General features: G+C 42.2%; 1 protein-coding gene across 4 annotated transcripts in view; it reads right to left on the reverse strand.

Moving 5' to 3' along the window:
* Window positions 1-25057, reverse strand: part of NCKAP1 (NCK associated protein 1) — a 113142-nt gene extending 88085 nt beyond the window's left edge. For 2 of the 4 annotated variants that reach the window (XM_045032660.1, XM_045032659.1), the window contains exons 1-3: window positions 24847-25057; window positions 2294-2311; window positions 977-1087 (exon numbers count right to left, since the gene is read on the reverse strand). In XM_045032660.1, coding sequence (XP_044888595.1) covers window positions 977-1087; window positions 2294-2311; window positions 24847-24954 — 237 coding nt within the window. In that variant the 5' untranslated portion in view covers window positions 24955-25057. The remainder of the gene's footprint in view (window positions 1-976; window positions 1088-2293; window positions 2312-24846) is intronic. The other 2 variants (XM_045032662.1, XM_045032661.1) reach the window with 1 other exon arrangement.
* Between the last annotated feature and the right edge of the window lie 2871 nt (window positions 25058-27928).

A 27928-nucleotide genomic window follows, 5' to 3' on the forward strand; every position in this document is an offset into this window, starting at 1 on the left:
GGAAAGAAAAATAAGCATGTAAAGAAATCTTCCCCTTCACTTTACAATTCTAAACAGTAACAGAGCAACCAATGTGTGTAGATCTTTCTGCTCCTAACAGAAATCATAGCAATCATATATTAGTCTCTCTAAAAGGTTACAAGCTAAATTCAGCAATGCTGGTAGAGTGATCTAAAATATACTTCCTTGTATCAGTAAGCTCACTGTATGTAAAAGCTGGAGGGGGAAGAACCCTTCCTTTGGAAGAAAACTTGGGTTCCTCCTGTTGCACTCAATAGGGATTTCTACTGAGCGTGTCGAAGCATCTTTAATTCACACAGGGACTCCCCATATACATTCTACTAGCATGAGTATCTGTGCAGAGCAACTAAACTGTCATAACTCCCATCTAAGAGTTGTCTCAGTTATGCTGGCCAGTTCTCTCATATAAGTAAGGCCTGATTTAGTCACGGGTACTTTTAGTAAAAATCATGGACAGATCACGGGCAACAAACAAAAATTCACGCCCCATGACCTGTCCATGATTTTTACTAAAAGTACCTGTGACTAAATCTTGGGGATTGGGGGGAGTGGGGGGGAAATGGAGGGGAGTTGGGGAGAGTGTCACCTGGGGACTGCTGCTGGGGGCTGCCGACAGCGGCTGCTCTGGCCGCACTGGGGGACTCGGGCAGTCCCCAGGGCCAGCCACACTAGTTAAAGAAACTAGTTAAAGCAGGGACGGCACGTCTATTGCAATAAAAAATAAACCTAGAAATACAGATTAATATATTCTTGTCTTTCCCTGCTTAAACAAACAAACGCATTGTCACGCTAGTTGGACCAACAGTCCATCTAGATAGGTAATCTGTCTCCAATAGTCGTCAACAACAAATCCTTTAGACGAATGTGTAAAACCGCTACAAAGCAGAGTTATGCATCAAATGCAAAAGGTTTTTTAAGCAGATTGCATATTTACAGAGTCATTTGGGTTACTTACATTGTTGTTGCGTGTTTCTACAGCTGGAAACTTTCTGACTATAAATTTGACAGCAGATTCCAGGTTTTTGTCGATAAGATATGATGGTTTTGCTTTGGGGTCCCCACATGCCTACAAAAAAAAAAAAAGAAAAAAAAAGGAAGTGAACTAAAAATACATTCATTCATCTTGCTAAAATTAAGTAATTGTAGCAAGTCTTCAGTCAGAAACTAGAAAGACTTATTGGGTTTTAGTGAGCAGGTGATAAAATGAGTAGGCAAAGTGCAGGGATTGTCACAGCTGGAATATGCAATGGGAGACAGTACAGAGATGCTCTTCTACTGAAAAAAATGCATGGAAGTTTCAAAGCAGTTAGTGCAGAACAGCAGTGAGGGGAAAAGCTCAATCCTAAAAGAAGAAAAAGATATTTTACTTCTATTCATGGTTTGAGGTAGGGTTGTATTCATCGGACGCTAATAAACTGTTGGAAAATCCAATCATATAATCATCCATAGAGGAGAGTGCTGGGCATATTAAATGATTAGTGTATCCTATGTGAGGAAAAATAGGAAACAACCTGTATTTAAGTTTTTCTCCTTCATTGTATTCTGCAAGACAGCTCTCCCTCCTGAAATTAAGCTACCAATATTTACCTCATCTAAAGAAAAGGACTATTTCCAATAGTTAGAAGCATGTTAAATCTACTCTGATTGTAAATTAAATTTTAATTGTTCCCCTGACCCTAAGCAAAATTACAGTACTGCTGTCGGCTGTACTTTAAAAACAGCACTTCAAGCAATTATACAAAATATGATATAATACATGGTTCTTAAGAGAAAATGTTAACTCTGAAGTAACTGATTTGGCCACATCAGCAGTACAGAGTTCTCTGGGCAACCAACTAATCAACCATCTTCATCAGATGATGGTGATCCTTGCAAACCTAAGTGAATGTTTCTTTAGAAACTTACTATTATGAACTTCAGTGACAAACTGGATAGACCACTGAGCAATGCTGTACTGTTTAAGTGTGTGAGAAGTGTAATTAAAGGAGTGTTATCTACAAGACAAAATATTGTGCTCAAACTGTACTTCCATTCAAATATTTACAGTTTCATATTCCCCATAGGAATTAATATAACATCTGTGTCTCATGCAAACTAAATCACATGCTATGTGCTTCTACACAGGATAGTGACCTAGGATGATAGTTCGTTTCAATACTTTTCTATACTGATTTCTATGGCTGTCGTGGATTATAGAGACAGAAGTCATGGAGTATGAGACTGATCTGAAAGCGGGCAAGCGGGCAGAGGGAAGGTGAAAAGCTTTGCAAACCTTCCAAACTTGTCCTTGCTGGGAAAGCATTGTAACAAAGAGAGAAAAAATTACACATAAACAAAATATTCTCAAACTCTGGCATCATTACTTTTAAATGAATTAATGCACTTATCTATATTCAACAAATTAAGGTTATGGCTATATTTAACATACTTTCTGCTGGACTGCCATTCTAAATATACACAAACTATTACATTTAGTTATTACAATTAGACTACTGTACAACAATGTTCTGAGTGCAATACATGTTGCATCACGTCAGTTCCCCTCATATTCTTTTCAAACCAAGTTTGGGGAGGGAGTGGGGTTAACAAGAGACAGCACATGCAACTATAAAAAACAGGAGAAAGACTGTCAGTGAATTTTACATACCTGAAAAAGAAATGGTAGCCAAGAATAAAAAAAAAGTCATTATAGTATAATTCTAAAACTCCTGCTCATATTACATAGACTTTCCGGAAAACCACAGACTATGCAAATATATCTAACACCTGAGCACCACAGCTGCTAGTTGTCCTGTGGAGAACAAATTCAATACTAACCTTTCTTGAACTGTCACCTCTAACTCTCTACAATACTTCAAAAAGTAGTTACAATAAAACTAAAAAATTGAATGCCCACATTTTTAATTAGGAACAATAATTTTTGCTTCAATAGTCTCACAAGCAAGCACTACAAGTTGAAATTTATTTAAGCATACAGAGAATCAGTCCATACTGTACACTTCCTTTAGTTTTAAAGTTATTTTTCCATTTTCAAAAAAGTGAAAGCTATTGCATTATTGTATGCAAGAGAGTCAAGAAAGTAAAAAATTCAAGCTTTCAAATTTAGGATTCAAAACCTTAGAGGTTGTCATGGGTTCATCTTCATCTCTATGTAAAATCATCTCAATTTAATTTATGAGTTCTACTTATAACCATTTCACATTCATATTCTTTCCTCTCTGAAGACAGGGCCAGAGACTAAGAGCCTTTTCTTCAGCTACTGGCTGAGATCTCAACCAAAATTATAAAATACACAATACCAATGTCAATTTAAAATTTGATAGATTCAGAAAGAAAAAATGTGTAGTGCTTTTACTTAGTGGCATAACCTGAAAGTAACCTCAAAATTTCTCCCTATGTATACACTGCAGCTTAATCACATAATTTAGGGCCTGAACCAAAGCCCACCTGAAGTCAATGTCACAACTCCCACTTACACCAATGGGCTTTGGATCGTACCATTAGCCTTTTAAAAATTGTTGTTGGAACCTTGAGGCAGAGAAGGGTAAACACATTTTGTAACCCAGCTAGCAAGTATTTATATGTTGGTTCATCATCAAAATATGAATTGTAAGCTTATTTTGGAAACATTTTGCTTAGAATGTTCAATATTAAATCTGTGGTTAGATACACAAAAAACTTTTCAAATCTGAATGATTCCTTTGAAGACTAACAACAATTTTTTTTAAAAGTGCTTCAATTTCAAAGTTTTCCACATTTTCTTTCCAGAAGCTTGCCTTCACTTTCTGAAGAGAGGTACATGGGGTGCTCTGGTGACGATGAGACACAGAATCTGTGATGTTCAGAAGAGGGTAGAACATAGCAGTTTTGAGAGCATTTCAACTACACCACGTGCTTGCTGAACACTTCAACGGGTAACATGATATTTTACTCCCTACCTCCTTTTCCAATATTCCAGGGATCCACCTGAATGTCCACCTAAGAGCCCTAGCATTTGATTTGGAGTTACGAGACTGGCTGATGTGACTACTCCTTAGGCAGCTGGCACAGCAGCCTAACTGCAGTGCATCAACACTTAGCTGGCTTAGGGCCCATCTAGTGTCTGTACCAGCAGCAATTCCTCAGAAGCCTACCAGAAGGAAAGGGGAAGTATCAGGGAAGATTTCTAGGCCAGCTGGTGGGGAAGCAGCTCTTATTTTGGGTGGAAATCAAGAGTAACAGCAGATGCATTGGCCAAGAAGGGATCAATACCAGCCAACAGTTCAGCCTAGACATCCTCTACATATCAGTCAAGTTAGCATGTATGTAAACTCCACTGATATTGCAGCTCACACACAAGTTGTGGGGACTGTGTATCGAGTCAGAAGAGGCACTAGCTTCTTTACTACTGCCTCCTTCCTCAGAGTTAGGGCTTTCAGGAAGTTTATAGGGAGAGCTGCCTTTTCCTGCCCACATGAACAAATTGTTCTTAACTAGGGCATTCCCAGGTTCATCAGTCTCCCTGAGATGGAGTCCTTGGATGAGGTAGCCTGGTGAATATCCTATAACTTCCAGCACTGTTCTAGCAAGCAGAAATGTAAGATGTAAAGCTATCTTTAAGTTACTCTGCGCCTGTTCTACATTTCACAGGTTCTTGCTCCAAAGTCCTCACCACTAAGGAATCCCCAATCAATCAGGAGGAACAGGAAACAAGTTTAGTTTCTGGAAAGAAAATAAATACACAAAACTTAAAAAAAAATTGTACTAGAAGAGTGTTGGACTACACAGATTTAGCAAGTGATTTTTGGAGCGTAGACACATTTTAGAAGATCATATGAAAGCAGGCAAAAGATATGGAATCTTCAAGTGGGCTTCCACAATGCATCTAGATTAAAGTGACACACATGACACCATCAATCTAAATACTGTCCACTAACACCAAGTTCACTATTATCAGTTTTAATTTAAACATTACTTTCACATATACTATTTCTTACTCTTGTAGTGAGAAAAACAGATATCATTTTCTTCTAATACGAGACAGGTTTGAGTCAGAACTCAGTTTTCAGTATGAAAGCTTACTATGTGAAGCATTACAGCGAGACCTCACCCTGCAGGGAAAGAGGCCTGAAAACACACAACTTCTGACTACTTTTCCCAAATCATCATAAAACTGAAGTTTCCTCAAGATTAGAGCACTGATTCAACATTTCAGAACTTATGTTTACCTATGTTAACCCATCTGTTTAGGTGACCAGTACTGTCATTGATAAGATCTGCAAGATGAATACAGAGATACAGATAAACAAAACTTGGCTTAATTGGGTAACAATACATCCAGAAGATATAAAAAGTAACCAATACGGTAATACCTCAGATTCATATATTTCTAAAACTGAAGTTTTTATTTAGACCGAATCAAAGACTAATGTTCACCCAATTCAAGGAAATGCAATGCACCTGACTAAAGGAGTGTGTCAATGCTTAAAGCATCAGGATCCTTCTCCCTTTATCATATACTTTTCCTTCCTTTCTTCCATGCATCATGGTCATTGCTCAGTAACTGATCTACTAATCCTGCTTTCATTCAGAAATGGTTTTCACAGGATGACAACAACCACCACTCTTCCACTGGGCAAAAGCAAAGTCTCAGCACAGTTCCCAGACCACTGTTGGCAGATGGAGCAAGGAACCAAGCTTGGTTACCAGGCCAGCTACTGCTACACCAACATATCTTTCATCCATTTGTGTGACACCGCATGCAACTTCATTTCTGTACCCTTCCCACACTAGACCTCTTGTCACACTCCCAAAGTTGTCAAAGGACTGCACGTATGCAGCTCATGCCCAGAACATTCACTCCACTACCCAGGAAAAAAAGAGTGAAACTGAGCAGTCCTATGCTAGTGTCCTCTGCTGGTGCTACTGAGGAGTCAGTAGCAGAATTAATGGTATAATATTATCTGGGTGGGGTAGTAAAGAGAGAAAAGACAGGGATGATGAAAACAGCACTCAGAATAAAAGTCCAAGTAAATAGTGGGTAGTGTTTGTTGGCTAATACAAGTGCAGTGTTAAGAACCAAATTTAACTCCTCTTTTCCCCACTGCAGCAACCAGGGACACTATGGTGCAGCGTATGCCCAGTCTGAGACAATTTGCCTCACTTTGCACTCTAGAATTCAACTTAGGTGAACTAAAAAAGCAACATTAATAGATTTTCATAGGAGTAAGGGTTAGTCTGCTTAACAGTAACCACAACACCACACAGACATCTTTTCTCCCCCTAACTACTCAAAAGAGGGAAATCAAAAGCAAGAGAAGAAAGGTTATGAGACAGATAAAAACAACTGGAGTAAAGAGGAAGTGAAAAAAAGTGAACAATAATTTTAGAGGAAAAGTAAGATTTTTAGATACCAGTCAAATAAAAGTTGGATGTAAAATTTTTCAATCACCCATTTGACTGTGTGGTGTATGGTGCTGAGAATAGAGTCCAATAAAAATTAAACATTTTGCTATTAAATCAAAAGCACTTGATTTTTTTTTTAAAGATTCAGTATCTTTAGATGCTCTTCAGGCTTGATACCTGGCTAAATGCAGATGCCCCATTCTTAACTAAGTGGGTTGATGTAATTATGTATTTTTATTTCTGATCTATGGCCACAGAATGCAATGGTGACTTTCCAACACTTCCAAAAAATCAAATCAAGACCTTAAAAAAAATATTACGACTAAAGCAGCATTCCTGGAATACATCATTCAGAAGCTATGAGCTTCCAGCTGCTTCAGAGCTAGAATACTATGCTCAAGGAATCTTCTCCAAGTCATTTCCAAATTCTCTTCTATGCTACTTGACAGATGTAACATAACTATGCTGGGAAAGATGATGCAACACAAGCATCAAGATCAATACATGGAATTGCTATTTTAGAAATAAAGTCTCATTAAAATAATAGAGACATTAGATTCCTATCACGTTACAGAGCATTTGTTTCCTCAGCAATCTATACTAGGATGGTAGCTTGCTACAGTTCGTGTCCTCACCTTAAGATGAAGATTTTTCCCCATGATGAAATAACATCAAACACAAATCTGGAACAGAGTCAAAAATTATATCAAAGAACCATAGGATTTTAGTTGCTACATTTTCATTCCTAGTTAATGTGTGCTTATGAAAGTAAAAGCAGATAATTTTAATTTGATGTCAGATAGTCTGACCAAGTTCTGTATAAGCACAATTTGTCAAATGGAGTTTGTTTTAGTGAATAAAGAGACACTGTCTTTTTAAAATGTGTTTCCTTATTTGTTAAGAAAAGCTTAGACAGTTTTGAAGAACTTACAGTAATAAAAGGAATCAAGTAACATGGAATAAGGTATCTCAGTCTGGATAAGGAAAACAATCTAGGTAGTTTCACTTTCTGGTTCACATCCACTAGGACAATACCGCAATATTTGGGTAGCAACACTGCAAGGATATATCCAGGGAGAGGCTCTTTTGTCTGGTATAATTGCACCATTACAATAAGAGTTAATTTGGTTACAGCAAAACACAAAACCTAATGTATTTTACTCTACTGAAAAGATCAACCAAATTACTATGTGTGGCCATACAGGTCACACGATCAGGTCATAATCAGACAGGATCAAAGGAGCTCACATATAAGAGACACTATCAGTCATTAAGATATGACAACATGGTCTAGTGCAGACATGGGCAAGGTACGGCCCGTGGGACCGTCCTGCCCGGCCCTTGAGCTCATGTACGGGGAGGCTCGCCCCTGGCCCCTCCCCTGCTGTCCCCCCTCCCCTGCAGCCTCAGTGCGATGCAACGCCAGTGTGGGAGGGAGCTGCACTGCGGGGGCAGGGGAGAACAGGAAGGGAGGCTCACCTGCTGCCTCAGGGGAGCAGGTGGGCAGTGCAGGTGGCGGGAGCACGGCAAACGCGGGCGGAGGACTCAGAGGAACACCGGGCAGCCACGCAGCCGGCTGGAGAGAAATCGCTTTGAAGGGGAAAACACCGCTTCTCTCCGGCTGCCCCTGCTCCTCCTGAGTCCTCCGCCCATGTTCGCAGGGCCGCATTCTGAAAGGGGTTTGGGGGGAGGGGTGTCAAAAAAAATATGAGTTCACCCACAAAACAAGCAGGACGTGATCGAAAGTTTGCAGGTTCTGCAAAATATAGTTCAAAATTTAAATCACAGTGGACAAATTCATGGCCATGGTCCCGGCAGCACACCAGACTTTTTTTTTTTTCTTTTAAATGTACTACTTAATTGTGCTTTTCTCAAATTCCCATTTCTGTCCAGGGTTGCCAGGCCTGTTTTAGTTTTATCTGACTCAAATGCATGAGAAGAGAGTGTTCAGTCTTGTTCTAAAGAGTAAGACACCATTCAGACCAAACCTCTGACTAGATGCGACACGGTCCTCTATTATCCAAGTGAAGCTGGCAAATCCTAAGCCATGTTTCAAGTTTGAGCCACCAAAAGTAGTTATATAAACCACAAAGGAGGCCACATGCAACATAAAAAGCACATGAATAAAATGTGAAAGGTAATTAGACATTAAAAGAAATGTGGAACCTGAATCCTTTATCTACGGTTTGTTAGTTTCAAATTAAATAAAGTCAATTTAATTGTTTTTACAGTCATTTAATGTATTATTGTATTTAATTTTAATTTAATTTATTTTGGAATCTGATTAAGTTTTGTTGTAAATGTAATATGAGCAATCATATACAAACCGAATATTTGTACTGTAGAGTGTTTTTCAAATGGATGATCATTATGACAAGGCAACAGGCAAAATAAACAGTGTATTGATAAGAGGTTTTTTTGCTGGGTTTATATAAAAAGAGTTTAGTTTTGAATATTTCTCTTATTCTGTCCACTGACTCTGTGCCTAAACCAAGGGTTAACAACTCTGGTCCTCAGCAATCTCCAACCATCCAGGTTTTTGTTCCAATCAACAAATAATTGTTTTTTATGAAAATCCACTGGTTTACATTGCTTATAGAATTTTCACATGCCCTAGTTGTCCCCAAACTTTTTACCTCGTGCCCTCCTTGCTCCTGTCTACACACCCCTTCCCGAGACAAGGCAGGGAGCAGGGCCACGGCTCCAGGAGAGAGGGGGATGCGGACAAGGGTAAGGGGCCCGAGGCTGGGGCCACAGCTGGGGGTGGGGCCGGGGCCAGGAATGGAGCTGGGTGGCGCTCCCTCCCCACCCTCAATGGGGGCTGACCTAGGCCCCAGCTACATCCCCCCAATGTTCCTCCACACCACCCCCCAGAGGGGCGCACCGCAAAGTCTGCCCTAATATGAATTAGGACATTTAAGGGTTTCATATGCAATAGTAACCAGCGTACATATTAAACAAACTATTAAATAGCTGGTTGGATTGAAAACCTGGACTATTGGATGTCGCCAATGACCAAAGATGAGAGTCCATGTCTTAAGCAATCATCTAACACATGACCTGGAAAGTCTCACCCCTTTGGCTTTGACTCTCACCCTTTGGAGCTGTAAATCTCACTCTTAAGGACAGCCAACCCGTGGCATCTCTGGATCTGCTGCGTGACCCTGAGCAGACCACTCACCCTCTCTGAATCTGTCTCCCCCTCTTCCCCTGCCTTGCTAATTTAGACTGTAAATGTAAGCATCTCAGGGCACAGCCCAACTCTTAATATGTTTGTTCAGTCTCTAGCACAGACTCTAAATCTAGGTTGGAGCCTCTAGGGGATACCCTAACAAATAACATTTTACAATGAAAAACACTGAGTTTTAAAATATTCCAGTGCAATTTGAGAAAAATGCATAATTGTGAACAAGGAGATAAATGCATAGAGCAGGGGTCCCCAACCCCCGGTCCGCGGCCTGGTACCGGTCCGCGGCCTCTTACAAACCGGGCCGCGAACCGACCCAGTGGACCTCCCGCAGGCGTGCCTGCGGGAGGTCTACCTGAGCTGCGGGACGAGCGCTCCCTCCGCAGTCATGCCTGCGGGAGGTCCGCTGCTCCCGGGGCTCCGGTTGAGCTGCCGCAGGCATGACTGCGGACGGTTCGCTGGTCGCGCGGCTCAGCTGGACCGCCCGCAGGCACGCCTGCGGGAGGTCCACCGGCTCCGGTTGAGCTGCCGCAGGCATGCCTGCGGGCGGTCCAGCTGAGCCGCGCGACCAGCGAACCGTCCGCAGTCATGCCTGCGGCAGCTCAACCGGAGCCGGTGGACCTCCCGCAGGCACGCCTGCGGGAGGTCTACCCGAGCCGCGGGACGAGCGCTCCCTCCGCAGGCATGACCGGTCCCTGGTCCTGAAAAGGTTGGGGACCCCTGGCATAGAGGATACATCAGAGCAAAGGTATAGCAAATTTATATTATGTTGTTTCTACAAGTCAGAAATACTTTTTTTACCCTACTATCCCCTTCGCCTCCTTTCGGCTACCTTAGTCCAGCCCATTCCCCTTGCTCCAAATGATGTAGAAGGGAAACATCCCCAAAACAGAACCTTTGTATTAGTAATGAAGGTGCAACTTTCAGCTGGCCAGAAGACAGTGGGAAATTGCATCAGTATACACTTCTATTCTCCAACAGAACCTACACATCTGTGAATGTTCCTGAATTAAAGGGTCATGCTTAGAAGTACAGCACGTTCTCGCTCCTACGTAAGCCACCAAAACACATTCTTACTTTTCTTTTTTAATGCAATTTTAAAGGAAAAATATTGCTATTGACCGTAACTACACTGATCCCCAAAACCTAAAATTATCTTTTAATCAGATAAGTAATTATCTCACCTATATAAAGAAATCACAACAATGCATGGAGTAATTTGCACTCCGAAATAATGAACTATACATACGTTATTGTATTTTAGCGACAACAGAATACTTGCCATCCACTGAAGCTGCCTTTATAAAAAAAAGCTTCATTTGCTAGAGAAATCACTTGTGTAAAATAAACAGGAACTAAGTTCTATGTTTAAAATTATGTAAAAATGGCATAAAATGACAGAAATGATTAAAATGTGAAAGTAAAGAATTGGACTGACAGTATCACTCTGCACTTAGGATCTGTAGCCTGTGTCAGAACCAGTAGATTAATCACATGTTGATTTAACCCAGGGATTGGCAATCTTTGGCACACAGCCCGCCAGGGTAAGCCCCTGGCAGGCCAGGCTGCTATGTTTACCTGCCACCATCCTCATGTTCAGCCAATCGCGGCTCCCAATGGGGGGTGGGGGGGAAGTCACATCCCTCGGCCCACGCCACTTCCCACAGCCCCCATTGGCCTGGAGTGGCGAGCCGCAGCCAGTGGGAGCCACGATCGGCCGAACCTGCGGACGTGGCAGGTAAACAAACCAGCCTGGCCCACCAGGGGGCTTACTCTGAAAGGCTGTGGGCCAAAGGCTGCCGATCCCTGATTTAACCTTTGATCTAGTAATTGTTGGGAAAATTACAGAAAGGCTCCACTATCTTTTATTAAAAAATACGGAACACAGAGTGACAGGTTGTTACACCTAAAACCCTGCATATCTTAAAATGAACATTTAAGAAACAGCATTCAAAGCGAGACTTTTGTACATTTATACTGATTGCTCATAGACATTTAGGGCTAGATCCACAGAGATTTAGATGCTGCACCACTCAGTGTTGCAATACCTACCTGAAAGGAATCTTGTCACCCAGTGGTAACCACAGCCCTGAGCTAGACTTCTATGCTCCCAATACAACACCAGGGGAGAGACAGGTGCCTAAGAAAGAGATCCACAAAAGCAAACATGCTGAGCAGGAGGCAACCTAAGCTAGTCAATAGGAAATGCCAAGGAGAGGGGTATGGCTAAGCCCCATTACTCAAAGGAAGTTAGGAGCTGATGGGTCAGAGGGAAGCACCTGTCTCTGCTTGGGATTCTCAGCCATGAATTCTCTCCTGGAGTTAGGCACCAAAGACATTTTTAGCAAGAAATGCCAGAGGAGGAGATGGTCATAGAGCCCCCTTCGTAACTTTTATCCCTGTGGTAACTACTAGAGCACTCACCCATTATGAGAGAACCAGGTTCAATTCCCCTTTCAGCCTGATAGAAAGAACATATTTAAACTTGTGTCTCACCCCTCTCAGGAGGACCCTCTACCCACGGGGCTACTGGGTATTCTGGGGCAGGTATGGTACCTATTCCAACACTCTCCTGTTAAAGCTGTTCCGCTTTGTATAAATAATCACTGGATCAGAGAATGTGATGACTCTGTAAGCCCAGTGATTAGGGCATTCAGCTGGGAAGTGGGTGACACAGGATCCAGTCCGCCTTCTCCAATGCATATTAAAATTATTTATACAGTGGAATGGCTTCAACAGGAGAGCTTAAGAAAGACCTGCTGCTCCAGAATACCCGATAGGCTACCGGTCAGGGCACTATCCCAGAAATTCCTTCTCCACATTAGGCAGAGGAGAACAGAACCTGGGTGACTGCTTTAATCACCGAACTAAAACTTTTGGGGTACATGACCAACACACCCTTTTCCTGTTTTGTGTGGGATTAGGAGTATTTAGATCACATGATCAGGACCCACATGTGAGACAAGCACGGCGAATGCCTTGTTTGAGCATCCCACTAGGGTTTCGGCATGAGCTACGTACCCAAGCACTAGACTGAGGCAGCTGTGTGCATTCTCAAAGGCAAAGCTTAAGTACCTAGGGAACTTTAATGGTGGAAATTTATGTGCATAGGGACTTTTGGTGCCCCCAGAGTTAGGTGGCAGTTGAGTAGTGGTTTTCAGGATCTCAGTGCCACCTAAATATTGGACTTTAGCACACAAGTCCTTTTGTGGATCTAGCTCTTAGTATTCTTCCTCTGCTGGCTGCTGCGTACACAAGGATGCTCACAATCCAAAACACAGCCTGGTCATATTTCTTGACTGCCAGTTTTAATAGTTTCCCTTTAAATAAATCTATTGAGTCCAAGTGCCCAGGTAAATCAACTTTATACACAAATCAGTTAAATCCATATGCCAAATGCCAAACAAACTAAGTGCTGAAAAAGCGATAATCTTAAAAAATTGCCCTGCAAAATTCCCCACCCAATGAAACTTCACGGCGGTGTCCTGGTGTAAATGAACTACCTTCGGAAAAAGTTGTTAGATTCTATAACAGCTGGCATGAAGATTACTAAATAACTATGGACGCTATCTAGGAGGACAGAACTGTTCACCATGTCAAAAGCTACACTGACAAAGAAAGACCAATGAGCAGAAAGGAAGACTCATCAGATGGAGAACTGAAGTTTGTGACCATAGTGAAAGCCAGACTGGGAATTCATTGAAACTATTAGCGCAGGGGTAGGCAACCTATGGCATGTGTGCCAAAGGTGGCACATGAGCTGATTTTCAGTGGCACTCACACTGCCCAGGTCCTGGCCACCGGTCTGGGGGGGGGGGCTCTGCATTTTAATTTAATTTTAAATGAAGCTTTTTAAACATTTTAAAAAGCTTATTTACTTTACATACAACAATAGTTTAGTTATATATTATAGACTTATAGAAAGAGACCTTCAAAAATGTTAACATGTATTACTGGCATGCCAAACCTTAAATCAGAGTGAATAAATGAAGACCTGGCACACCACTTCTGAAAGGTTGCCAACCCCTGTATTAGCGCAAGACATGACCAGAGGAGTTAGTTTCTCAGGCATTTATAAGAATATAAAGATGGCCATACTGGGTCAGACCAAACACCCATCTAGCCCGGTATCCTGTCTGCCAACAGTGGCCAGTGCCAAGAGCCCCAGAGGGAATGAAAAGAACAGGTAATCATCAAGTGATCTATCTCCTGTTGCTCATTCCCAGCTTCTGGCAAACAGAGGCTAGGGACACCAACCCTGCCCATCCTGGCTAATAGCCATTGATGGACTCTATCCTCCATTAATTTATCTAGTTCTTTTTTGAACCCTGTTATCACAACATCCTCTGGAAAGAGTTCCACAGGTTGACTGTGCGTGATGTGAAGAAATACTTTTATTTGTTTTAAACCTGCTGCCTATTAATTTCATTCGGTGACCCTTAGTTCTTGTGTTATGAAAACTAGTAAACAACACTCCCTACTTTCTCTACACCAGTCATGATTGTATAGACTTCAATCATATCTCCCCTTAGCCGTCTCTTTTCCCTGCTGAGAAGTCCCAGTTTTATTAATCTCTCCTCATACGGAAGCTGTTCCATGCCCCTAATCATTTTTGTTGCCCTTTTCTCAACCTTTTCCAATTCTAATATATCTCTTTTTGAGATGGGGAGACCGCATCTGCATGAAGTATTCAAGATGTGGGCGTACCATGGATTTATATGAGAAAGGGAAGGCTGGAATTCGGAAAATACTAAGATCATATGGAAAAACACAGGAAACCATGAAATGATCCAACACAGAAAAATGACATTAAGGTCTGGTTCTGCAAAGGTGGTACAGTATTGCAAAACATCCATATAGCTTTCCAAAATTTAGGGTATGTTTTTAGTAATTTGCATTAGATTTCTATGACATTCCCCAAAATTTACAACTAACTTACACAATGCTAATTACGAGATACCCTAATAAGAGATGTAGAAACTCTAGAGCCATTGCATTCTGCTGTATGGTAAATTCACTTGCCACATAAGAAAATCATGGGCAAGCGTTCTTACAGTGTGGTGCTTACAATATGGAGGGGAAAAAAACAAACAGTTCAGTCAAACTTCTTTAGGGACAGTAAGTTGCCTTTTATGTATGAGTGGCCTGAAAGTGACTAATTTAAAAGTTAGGCAAAAAGGTAATTCAGAGATAGAGTTGCATCATACCTCTGAATTTCCCTAGGTTTGTCAGTTACTTAACCTTTGTTTGCCATTTATTTAAAGCTAATTATCAGTTATTAATGTCTAATTTTAAAAAAGACAAAACCCTGGGGGGAAGGGGGAGAGGAAATAACAGCTATTCTATTGAAAAGCTGTACTGGAAGTTCAACGTATAAAGAAACTCTGTACACTATAAATGAATAGTGTAAGATTAAAAAGTGATTGCCTTAACATAGCTGGTGAAGGCTGCCGCAGCTGACTCATTCTCTTAAATTTTCCATACTGTGTGGAAGTCTACAGTTGATTAATCAACTGGCTTGTTTGCTAAAAAGCCGACGTGAATGAGGGCTTTCATACAAGAACTAAACAAGTTGCTGTGAAAAGTAGTCTGTAGTACATCGGCAAATTATTTCTCACAGTAAAGCTTTGAATGCTTTGATGTTTCTTAAGAGCTTTGACAAACTTCCTCCTACAAAAGCACATGCTTAATTCTGTGTCACAGAAGTTCCATGAGTTATTTGTATTGTGTACAATCAAAAGTTCCACCAACTAACCTACAGATACAACCATGCCAAGGGACTCTGTTACACAGTTATCCCCTTCATCTAGTTACAATTTTTAGCATGGACCAAACCCCTCCATTCTGTAACTGGATCAGGTACATAAGATCAAGCTTTGGACTTCCTTAGTGAAGTCACTGAAGGCCTTGCAATGAGGATAGAGGTGTCATCCATGTGACAAATTTTAATGTTTTAACAGGCTCAGACAGCCATATTTGTAGTGTAGGCAGGTTCAACTGTTCAAAATATTTCCTGAATACTAAAATTAAATCTACCACCTGTCATTTCTGATGCAGCAATTGAAGTCCAACCTAATGTCTTCTAGAACTAGACCAAGACAGAGCATGTGTTTCTCAGGCACAGATACTTACATCAATGGCATTTTTGTGTCAAGAATGGCTACAAAATCAGACACGTTACACTTAATTCTAAATCTAATACAGCACATCACAGAAACCTAATAACTTTTCAGAGCTAACCATATAAAATGTATAATGTTTGTAAATATCAGAACTGATCAAATAGAAAAGGTTGATTCTACTAATTAAGTATGAGGGCAGTGTGACAGGTAATGCGAAGACAAAATAATGGGCTTAAATTGCTACAAAATTTCAATATCTTAATTTAAGTGACTTGTGATCTGCCCGAGAAGCAAAAACGTTGTTAAAACTTTCTCTTTCGTTCACAAAACATAGACCAGCTCTTTTGGGATGATTTTCAATTTAACGTGTAAATCAAAAGAGGCGCACTAGCCTCTTCAGCTGCACCTGATCATCCTCTGAACATTAAAATAACCTTATCTTTACAGTAACTTAAATTAGTCACTTTTGTAGCATCACATGACAGACTGAATAATGAACAGGGTGTGGAAATGAATAGGCAATCTGCAGTTTTGTAACAACAGGATTTCAAAGTTCTCCTCAATATTTCTAAAACCCATAGCTGACACAGAATACTCAAATGAATCCTGCAGCACTGCTTGCTGTGGCCCTACCCCAGATATGCCACTCCTGTCCCCAGCCTGAGGCCTTGTCTACACTTACCGGAGGATCGACACTGCGGCGATCAATGGGTCGGCAGTCGATTTAGCTGGTCTCTAGATCTCCACCTGATCAAGACGAGTAAGGGGAGTCGATGGGAGAGTGTCTCCCATCAACGTTGCACAGTGTGGACCCCATGGTAAGTAGAGCTAAGCTACGTCTATTTGAGTTACGCTATTCACATAGTTCAAATTACGTAGCTTAGATTGACTTTTCCCTTTAGTGTAGGCAAGGCAGTCACTGCCCAAGAGTTGGGAAGGAATTTTCTGAAGGCAGTATTACAGCTGTCTTCTGTAGTACCTATGCTGACTGAAACCCTTCCCCAGCCAGAACTGGGGATTTCAGGGACTCTGCCCTTATATCAAGTGTAAAGGGGCTGGAGGAGAAGTGAGAACCTCACCCACTGTCCGCAATGGTGTTCCTCCTTAGAGACTATTCCTCCTTCAGCACCATTTTTATGCCATATATTACTCTTCTGAAATAATGTGTACCTGTAATTATGGCAAAAGTTAAATAAGTGAAAAAGCACACACCTGACTTATGAGTAAGTGCTGGAAATTTGACAAGTGGTACTATATCTGCTAATATAATTTAAAAGCAAAGCTTTAACAACCCTGATTTTGAGATTGCAAAATGGAGGATGTAATTTGCTACACAAGGCTTTAAGCTCTGATTTCACAGTAAGCTCTATACGGGATGTCCCTTCATCTGCATGCTGCTCACTGTGGGATCAGGAGCCAAGTCATCAGTTTAGAAAGCTAAAAGTAGTCTTAAGTTAGACTATGTAAAACAATTTGTTCTTTGTTGATCCTCAGGCTTAGTTTGGTTATGCTTTTCACATTCAATATTCCTATTAGGTAAATACATTTTAATACTATTATGTTCTGCTAGTTTTGTACATTAAACTACATATCTAACTTTATTTTCCAAGATGGCCCTTACCGACCTACAAGGAAATTTAACAGAAGTTAAGCAGATACCAATATTTCAACTCCTACGACTGATCAGTTGTAATAATTAGGCCTACAAGTTTATTCCACCTATGAGTCTAACTGTGGAAAGTGGTTAAAAATGTGTAAATTGTCAGAATAACTATAACAAATGTTGATGGGAAAAGGGGCAAAGTGAAGACAAAGACTAAATTAGTCTACAAAAAAGAAGACCTAGTGATCTAACTCAAGGACTGAGTTAAGACCATGCCTGGTACATAGGAGAAGTGTGGGACCAGAACTCAATGAACCAAAATTGGTGTGATGGAAATTAGGCGTAATTGGTGAACAAAACCAGGAGGGAAAGCGTTATTCCAGTGGTTCTCAACCAGGGGTATGCAGAGGTCTTCTAGGGGGTACATCAACTCATCTAGATATTTGCTTAGTTTTACAACAGGCTACATAAAAAGCACTAGCGAAGTCAGTACAAACTAAAATGTCATACAATTTCTTGTTTATACGGCACTATATACTATACATTGAAATGTAAGTACAATATTTATATTTCAATTGATTTATTTTAGAATGATATGGTAAATCAGAAAGTGAGCAATTCTTCAGTATAGTGCACTGTGACACTTATGTATATTTGTGTCTGATTTTGTAAGCAAGTAGTTTTTAAGTGAGGTGAAACTTGGGGTATGCAAGACAAATCAGACTCCTGAAAGGGATACAGTAGCCTAGAAAAGTAAAGAGCCACTGGGCTATTTCACCTACCACTCCCTTTTTGGGTCCTTAACATAAAAGACTTTGGAGAACAGTTGGCTACAGCAACGCTGGCTGATTTGAAGACAAAAGAAGGGGAAGGAGGCTCGGCTGCCATTCCCACCATCTCCTGGAACCTCAAACCTTTTTTGCCCTAACCCTGAGAGATATCCTGACCAGAGATGAGGCCGCCACCATTGCCACCACCACCTGGAATGGGAGTCTGTGTCACATATATCCCACCATGTGTCCCTCTCCTTTCCTACCTCATTTCTTTTCTTTCCTATCTCTCTCCTTTTTTCTTCAATCTAATAGAGAGTCTGGCTACACCAGCCAAGACTGTATATTTTGCAACATTAATGTAAGTCTGTGACCAGAACAGCAGCTAAATGCAATGCCTTAACCAGACCAATGTCCCTTGGTAAAACTTTGCCAGGTCTCAGAGTGGTGGTTAAGAACATGTGCAGTGCCTGTGTTTTTCCAACAGCAAGGCTGCAAGTGAAAATAACACCAGGGACAGAAATTTCATTTTATGTCTTTGCTGTTTTTTTCTTTCCCCTTCTGTGTGGGTCTGTCTGTGTGGGAAATGGGATCGGACTTCAGCAACCACATCTCCATTTCATCTCAACTAACTTCTTCTCTTTTCCCCAAAAAGGGCAGCTACTACCATCTTCAATACCATGGAACAAAGGATGTCATTAAAATGAGAACCCTGTTTAATACCTTGCATTTTAAATGCTTTAACTGTTTTTTCATTTCCTGTATCTTTAATAAAAGGTTTCAAAGATTTTAAATGGTACATTTGCCATGTTACCAAACAGAATGAAGTCACTATGTACCAAATGCGGAGCCTTGTTTAAAACGGTTTAATTTTGGAAAGCTACAAGGTCATGTAACAGCTTTAACCTGTGCCCATTTTTTCCTTCTAAGTTAAATACAACATCTTTTGACAATATCTTAAGAAGAATTTTGCAAATTCTGTACACAGACACAAAAGCTGTGCTTTGGAATTGGATATTGATAGCACAATGACAACAAATGCAATTAAAATATTAAAAATACTGATTTCTGATTCCTTATTTTTGGAGTATTATTCTGTGACCTTAACTTTATCATGTTGCTCTGACACTCATTAAAATAATTTATTCAAAAACCACAAGAACTTTAACACCAACACTGGCTTCCATCATAAATTCCTGTCTTGGTTCAGTTAGCTATTCCAGGTGTTTAAATTCACCATAGAATCTTGTAGCAAATACTACCTGGCAACCACACACTTTAAAAAAAAAAAGTCTCTAAAAAGAAATACCCCCCACTGAAAAGAATTGTTCCTGTGTCACTGCTACCTAGAAACATAGGAGCATTGACAGAGAAATTTACAGTCTAATCAGTTTATCTTTGCTGCTCTTACTAGAGGCAAAGTCACAAGCAGGAAAGCTTTTACTCGTGAAGCACGCTTTCAGTAGAACAGAGGTTGGGGGAGAGCACTAAGAAAAGTTACTCACCTACAAGCATAGTAGCTAAGGAAGTTCTGTGTGAAAAGCATCATCATCAATATAATTCTTTGAAGAGATGAAGAAAGAGGCAGGCTCAAATGATGGGAAGGAACAAGGGAAGAGAGCAAGTGTAGAGGCAGCACATTCAAATTCAAAATTAAGATTGGTCCCAGTATCAAGAAGGGTTGGGACCACTGTGAAGACAGTTGCGATCCTGCAGAAATCCACTCCTGGTACAGACTAGACATAAAACAGATGGTCCACTAGCAACATACTAGCAGTGTCTTACTGCAACATACACCACTTTACTAACCACTCTTCATACTACGCATGCCCTGAGCTCTCACCATAGGGGGGAGTGAACCATTCACCAGGTAGTCTTCCTTACTTCATTTTGTTCTTGTCCCCAAATCACTGTTGCTAATCAGAATCCTGTGGGCAGTAGTGAAACCAATGGGAATTACATTAGTTTAACTCTGCTGCTGGAGAGAACTATGTACAGAGGAAGATAGATCCTTTCAGTGCCACAAGATTGGAGAGAGTAGAGTAGCAGACACGGTGTATTGGCAGCAGAGAAGGGGAAGAAGAAGTCTAGTGGATCCCACAACCACTGCTTCTGTGCAAACTCATTTAAGAGCATTAAGATTTCCAGATAAATCAATTAAAACTGTTCACTCATACGCAGTATTAAAAAAAATAAGAACATTAGCAAGAAAGATGAATGATAATCAAGTTTTGTGTAAAGCACATGCTGTGTATTACATCTAAAAAACACTGAAGAACCTGTGACCTTCTTCATTTATTAAAGTTTGTGCTATTCAAGATAGACAATATCAGCTCAAGTTGTTACATTGTTTTTTGGAATTCATTAAATTTAACAGCAGGAAGTTTCTGCAGACAGGAACTGAAGAGCAATCAACATAAAAACTGAGATGTTTACATGCAAAGATGAAGTACAAACTCAGGTTTTAACCATTCCTGATAACTTCTAAAATTACTTTGGTGTGAATATTTTGTTTAGTGCACTTAAAAAGGCAAGAAACTTCTTAACCATCTTTTAAACATCCGTATTCTCTAAACAATGATTACAGCAATTTCAGTCAGTCTTATCACTTGATCTACTATCACTTCCTCTTATAAAAACCATCTTAACCATTTCCTTTAACCGCAGTATACCACATATTGACTTATTTAGTTGCAAATTTGAAATTCCAATTCTCCTTTTCAATATTTAAAGGGAGTTTCAAAACTAAACACACTAAGGGCTTGGCTACACTTACAAATTTGCAGCGCTGCAGCAGGGTGTGAAAACACACCCTCTCCAGCGCTGCAAATTGCGGCACTGCAAAGCGCCAGTGTAGTCAAAGCCCCAGCGCTGGGAGCGCGGCTCCCAGCGCTGTCCGTTATTCCCCACAGGGAGGTGGAGTACGGACAGCGCTGGGAGAGCTTTCTCCCAGCGCTGGTGCTTTGGCTACACTTAGCGCTTCAAAGCGCTGCCGCGGCAGCGCTTTGAAGTGTAAGTGTAGCCAAAGCCTATGATTCTTTCCTCCTGCAGAGTTCTCTGAAAATTCAGCAAGTTTCAGCTTGGTTTCAGACACAGTCTCCTCTTTGAGGAGAGGTCTGTAGTCACAAAGAGCTCAGGGGATGTGCACTTCAAGCCCAAGATTCATGGGAAACTCTTGGTCCAACCCTATGGAAGCCCAACTCCTCAGCTCTGTGCTGGAAGCCCCCCCTCCTCACTCAGACACCATGTTGCCATTCAGTTACCACAGTGATGAATGCTGTTTAAAAATAAAATTAAAAAAAAAAAAAAAACTTAGGTAGAAAAACAAGCAGCTACACGAACTCCCACACAGATTTCTATCTGGGACTCTACAGTAACTCCTCACTTAAAGTCATCCCGCTTAACGTTGTTACGTTGCTGATCAATTAGGGAACATACTCATTTAAAGTTGTGCAATGCTCCACTCTTACCTTATTTGGCTGCCTGCTTTCTCCACAGTTGGCAGCCTCCCTACACCCCCCCTCACCCCACCCTCGTGCCTCCCACCCGCCAGCAGACCCCACGGATCAGCACCTTCCCCCTCCTCTCCCTGCCCGCGGCAATCAGCTGGCTTGCGGCATTCTGGAGGCAGGAGAGAGGGGGGAGGAGGAGGAGCAAGGACTCGGCGCACAGGGTCCCCCTCCCTTCCCTGCTTCCCGAATGCCGCAAGCCAGCTGATTGCCTCGTGCAGGAGGCGACAGTGGGGGAGCCTGAGCTAAGTCCTCACTCCTCCCCCCTCTCTCCTGCCTCCTAAACACTGCAAGCCAGCTAACTGCCCTGGGCAGGAGGGAGGGGGGGAGGAGCAAGGACTTGGCTTGCCTCCTCCCTCCCCTGCCTCCCGAATGCAGCAATCAGCTGGCTTGCAGCGTTTAGAAGGGAGGGAGGGGAGGAGCCAGGATGCAGCGTGTGAAGTAAAAGGGGTGGGGGAGAAGAGGCGGGTTAAGGGTGGAGGCTTGAGGGAAGGGGTGGAGTGGGCAGGCTGAGGGTTGAGCCCCCCGCGCCTGGTGCTTGCAGAGTAGGGCAAGCTGCCCTGGAACCTAACCCCCTCTGTTTACATTAATTCTTATGGGGAAATTGGATTCACTTAACATCGTTTCACTTAAAGTCTCATTTTTCAGGAACATAACTACAACGTTAAGTGAGGAATTACTGTACCAACATGGCAGTGGAGTATGCAACATAGAGCTGAACTACCTACATACTACTAAACTATCTAATGTTTGAACATGGGATATCTGCAGGGCATGACTGGAGTCCTGTCCTCCCTAAAGGTGCATCAACACTGGGAATTTTGAACACAATCGACAGTTAAGCACTTTTACCATCATGTCATCTGGAGCAGATGCAACTTTAGAGCCTTGAAGGGCGAGCATCTTATCCCCAAAAGGGCCAAGCAGACCCAGTCCGTGAGTCACTCACTGTTGGTGACTAAAGCCAGACCTACCCTTAACACTTTTGCCTGTATATATATATAAAATAATATATATATATTATTTTCAGGTTGAATTTTTTTTCTAATAAGACAACATATGTATATGGGCAAAAGCCTTGACTTAACACCGTTATAATAGCGCAAAAAAAAAAGTGCTTTTACCTGTATAATGTATTTCACTCACCAAACTAGCATAAAATATACTGTCAAAAGATTATTGCCAATATAACTGTCTACACTAGGAGGGTTTTGCCAGTATACCTACACCTGCAAGCTTTTAGACTTCATAGAAGTGTAGATAAGAAAGATTTAATAAGTATCTTGAAGTCATTTCCCCTGAACACAAGGTTTCTCTGTTTTACTATAACTTTATATTGTTATGTTTCAATTTAATAGCAGTATAAATATAAGAGCGAACACCCTGGTCACTTCCCAATATACAAAACTGTAAGCTAAGAGCACCTTTATATAGATATAGGTGCTCTTAGCTTACAGTTTTGTATATTGGGAAGTGACCAGGGTGTTCTCTCTTATGTTTCAAGTGAAAATCTGCTCCTAAATTGACAAACTAAATAAGTCCTAACTAAGCATGTCCAACACAGCCTTTTTGCACCAGTTTAACTAAATCAGTTACAAAAAACAAGAACCCCACAGCTTCAGCAAAATTGATATGTCTGCATGTAGACATACCCTTATTCTCACATTACAAAACTATTAGAAAGCTACTGTGGCACATTAAAATTTAACAATGTACACAATATAACTTCTACATTATAGGAAGCATTTTTACTTCAGAAGCTATCTGACAGGAAGTGTGTTGCAGCTCATAGTTTAACCAGGAATCACTCAGTTCAGTCACTCAATACTTGTTAAATCCTTCAGGGTGATTCTTTTTTCATGTAACAAACCTGAAGTATTTTTTAAATAATGAGTACAAAATCTGAGTGTGCAGAATTACAAACTCAGAATAGCTTGGGGAATGTAAGGCCTCAATCCTGCACACATTTGCACATCCTCAAAATATAAAGACTAAATCAAATGAAGTGCAATCAAACTATGCCTTCTAGAATACACTAATTAGATAAAGCAGAATAAAATAGGAGTTGTAGTAAAATCTTAGTTAACCAAAATTCACCCTTTCAACTGGATTCATTAGAAACCTCAAGTTCTACCTAGTGTCAGTATGTCATTGTTGAAGAAATTAAGCTAACAACAAATTTAGAATATGTCAACAAGAACTCAATGCAACTAACAGCTGACTAAAAATGTTCACTAAACAGTCGATAAACACAAAAAACCTTGCTTCAAAACTAAACAAACTAAATTTGAGAAACCTTTCCGAAGAGGGAGTGGTGATTTTTCCCTACATGATAAATCATAACGTATGTTTACTTCCTGCATCTCTGAACCATTTTCCTTTATCAAAAACACTATTTTCTTTCCTTTATTGTTCTAATAAAAGTAAAACCAACGTGGAGACTAGCTGTTACTAACCAGAACTCAAAACATCTGTTACAACTGAAACCAGCAGCAATCTTCCTAAGCAACCACCTGACCTGCCTCAAACTTGTTGAGATCAAAGTGTATTACTTTTAATGAGCCCTTTTCTCTTAGGTAGCCGGGAACCTCTGGCAGGTTGGGCTGGGAAGCTGACCCATACTCTCCTGGTGTCATGACTCACAAGCAAAAAACACCTGAGGGGAAATGCCTGCTTTACACCCTGTTGGGCTCTTCCCAAGAAGTGCCGTGGTCAGACGGGAGACCATCATTTCATTTCACGGTGCGGGCGGCTCGCTGCCCGCTTCCCTTGGGATTGTGGGTGGTCTCGCAAACCTGCCCCCCCCCTTTGCACCTCCTGGGGGAGAAACACCCACTCCCGGACTCCACAGTCCTGTCCGATCGGCCTCCATCCCGGCGGCGGCGGCCCCGGGGAGCGGAGGGGTCCCTCCCCGCGGCGATCTCACCCCAGTGCCGAGGCCGACGCCAGACGGGAAGTTTTCCCATCGCGACCCCGCTTCCCCCGCAGGAAGCCCCGACCCCGCAGCTCCCGCCCAGCGCCGCAGCCGCGGGCCGAGCCCGTGCGGGGGCCGGAGCGCTCGCCGCTCAGGAAAGCTCCGCTGGGGAGCGGCTGCGCCCCGGGCCCCGCAGCTAGGCCGCGGCGGAGCCGCCAGGGTCCCGCCGCGGGAGCAGCGGCGGCCGGATCCGGCGCAGGAGGGAGGCGGCGGGGGCCGCCAGGGCCCAGGAGTGATCGCGGCGGCCGCGATTCCGCCCGCCGCGGGGCCCCGCACCTTCTTGATGTTGTAGAGGCGGGTGAGCATGCCGATGCCCCGGTCGTTGAGGATGGTCAGCTTCTCCGCCAGCTTCTGCTGACTGGGCTGCAGCACCGAGCGCGACATCCTGCCGCTGCCGCCGCCGCCGCCCCGCGCTCCCGGCCCAGGCTCCGCCGCCGCCACCTCCCTGCCAAGCTGCGCTCACAGCGCCTCCATCGCCCGCCGGCCCCCGCGCTGCCCCTCCGCCCGGCCTCGCTCGCAGGCTCCGCTAGGCGTGGTGGCGGCGGCGGCTCTGCCCGCTGCCCACCGCCAGGCCGGGCTCTGCCTCCGCATCACATGACGCGCCTCTCTCTGCCGCCCCCTGTGGCCACCACGGGGAGACGCGGCCGCCTGGACAGGGCGGGATTGGCGGGTCCTGCTTAGCCGGAGTCCTGCTCCACGGTCCCCGCCCAGCCCAGCGCTTGACGGGCCGGAGTAACTTTTTGTGGGCCAGGCTCCAAACATACCCGTGGGCCCCCATGGGGAATGATTATAAAATACACCAGAGCTACCCAGCAGGAGTGGTCTTTGACACAGCACACGGCTGCACAGGTTTTAGTTACGGGTTTAAATTGCAGATGGAGGTGGCTGCCATTAGGGGACCAGCAATGGTAGCCCGAGGGCAAAAAGAATACTCACAAGTGCACATAAAATAAATTGCTCATCCTTCCCTCCAGGCCACTGTTGCCCAAGGGGACTGAAATTAGGGAAGGGAGGTGTTCAAAAATACTGGGGGGAGGAGGGCGGACCAATGAGAGGTGAGACTATTAGGGTGAAGGGGACTGTATGGCACCCTAGTAAAAACTGAAAAATGTTTCATGACCATTTTATTAGATTTAACTCATGTTTTTAAATCATCACACAAATTAAAACTGGCTACACAAGCCTACTATGAAGCACTATATCTACATCCTTCTTGGTTTCTTGTTATAATTTTGCACAATGCTGTTAATGAAGTTCTCAAATGCAGTGCATTCATTTTTGGTGGCTTCTCATCTGTCTGGTAATTCCAGGCCTTCATGACAGGCTCATGATTGTGCGGAAGGTGACTTCTTTCAGAACCCAAAATTCTATTCAATGAGGAAAAAGAACACTCAACTGTAGCTGTTGTGAGTGGGACTAGAAAGAGATGAATTCCTACTTCTTTCATCCCCTTTCTTTTATAGGGGGGAGGGATAGCTCAGTGGTTTGAGCATTGGTCTACTAAACCCAGCATTGTGAGTTCAATCCTTAAGGGGGCCACTTAGGCACCTGGGGCAAAAATCAGTACTTGGTCCTGCTAGTGAAGGCAGGGGGCTGGACTCAATGACCTTTCAAGGTCCATTCCAGTGCTAGGAGATAGGTATATCTCCTATTATTTAAAAAAAATATCCCAGGAAACAGTACAAAAATTGGGTCAAACCACTAGTGAGGATAAAGAAGAAGTTGAAGTCAAATCTTAATTTGTTCATCATATGGTATTCTACTTTGTGTTCAAATTCTCTATTTTGTCCTGATCACATCACAGCCCCATTGCTAATAATTAGGGTGACCAGACAGCAAATGTGAAAAATGGGGGTGGGGGGTAATAGGAGCCTATATAAGGGAAAAAAAAATTGGGACTGTCCCTATAAAATCAAGCCATCTGGTCACCCTACTGGCAATGCCTCAATCCGCTCAACTAGGCATTTTATAAAACAGCCATCTGTAAAAGCTATGTAGAGACTGATAGAATCCAGAAATTGCTGTTGTAGAGCAATAAGAATCAAGTCTGTGTACTTTACTTTTTCAGCTGGCTTAACAAACACTTCTTGTCCTCTTCATTTAAGGAGTCAATATAAGTGCCTTAATTAGTCAACTTCTGAAGTCTTTGCTTCTTCCAGTACGTTTTCAATGAATATCTCTCTGATTGATCCAAGTGTAGCTTCCATTGCTGGACAGAGATCTACTACTGTTAAACAATGCCATCTGGGCATCTGCTACAATGGCCAAAGTGGTTTCAACAGTAGAATTACAAGAGATAATGGTGATTGTCTTCTCTGAGCTTAGTAGCAAAAGTAGTCCAACGGCCTCACTACTTAGATCCGTCCCATCTCGGTAGATATTTTCCAAAGCCAATAATAATGGTTGTTGTAATTTTAAGACAACACCCAAGGATCGCTCATGAGAAAGCCGTCGGGTTTTCCCAAGTTGGACTAATTTGAACTTCAGTCCCAGTGTACCTTCTATATTTTACAAGACATTCAGTCCTTTTGGACTCTTGCTGAAAAAAGAGTATAATGAAGACATTAAATGTAGAGCTTTTTAAATTCCTTTTGAAGATTCTGCAGCTCGTACTAGTGCTAGTTGGAATAGCTGGCCTCTGCAGTGTGTATAGGAGAGTTTAGAGTTACACTTTTCTCTGATCAAAGCTTGTACTCCATTGTCTTCCAGAGAAGTTTGCAGCTCTATCAAATGCACAAGCAGCCAATTCTTTGGGGTCCAATTGATAAACATTTAACTCTTCTAAGATATGGGTTGTCAGAGATGCAGCCAATGTGTCTTCTATAAACTGAACATCTAGAAAGTCATCTACTGGCCTACCACTGACATCAAGATAATGTATGCAGTGACTTAATACTAGACACCCATTTACATTGGTTCATTCATGAGCCATATATGCACATCATTTTCTGAATGCGGTGAGAGAGTTCTTCACTTTTTCAACTGCTGTGTCTTTCACTGTTGCACTGCATGCTTCTAAGCAGTCAGTTGAGTGTCTTGCAGAAAAATAGCGAGCATTTGCTGATCTTGGTCTGAACCAATGTCCAACTTCAGGATTAACAAATGATAATGCACTTCACATTAGCCTCCAGTTTGTAGCATGTGGTATCTCTTGCTTAAAGAGAAAGTATGATGTGACAGCCATGTTTGTTTGAATAAACTGTCTTGTGTCTCCAGCATTTTTTACAGCCTCATTAAGTACTTCTAAAATTGGCTTTGACAATGACTGGCTTATACGGCTTTCTGCATGTCAATACAGTCCAGAGGATTGGTGTTTTGCAGCCTTTTCAGAGTTCGTCAGCATTGGCTTTGCTGATCA

The sequence above is a fragment of the Mauremys mutica genome, chromosome 10 (genome assembly GCF_020497125.1).
Source record: "Mauremys mutica isolate MM-2020 ecotype Southern chromosome 10, ASM2049712v1, whole genome shotgun sequence".
In the NCBI taxonomy this organism is placed as follows: Eukaryota; Metazoa; Chordata; order Testudines; family Geoemydidae; genus Mauremys; species Mauremys mutica.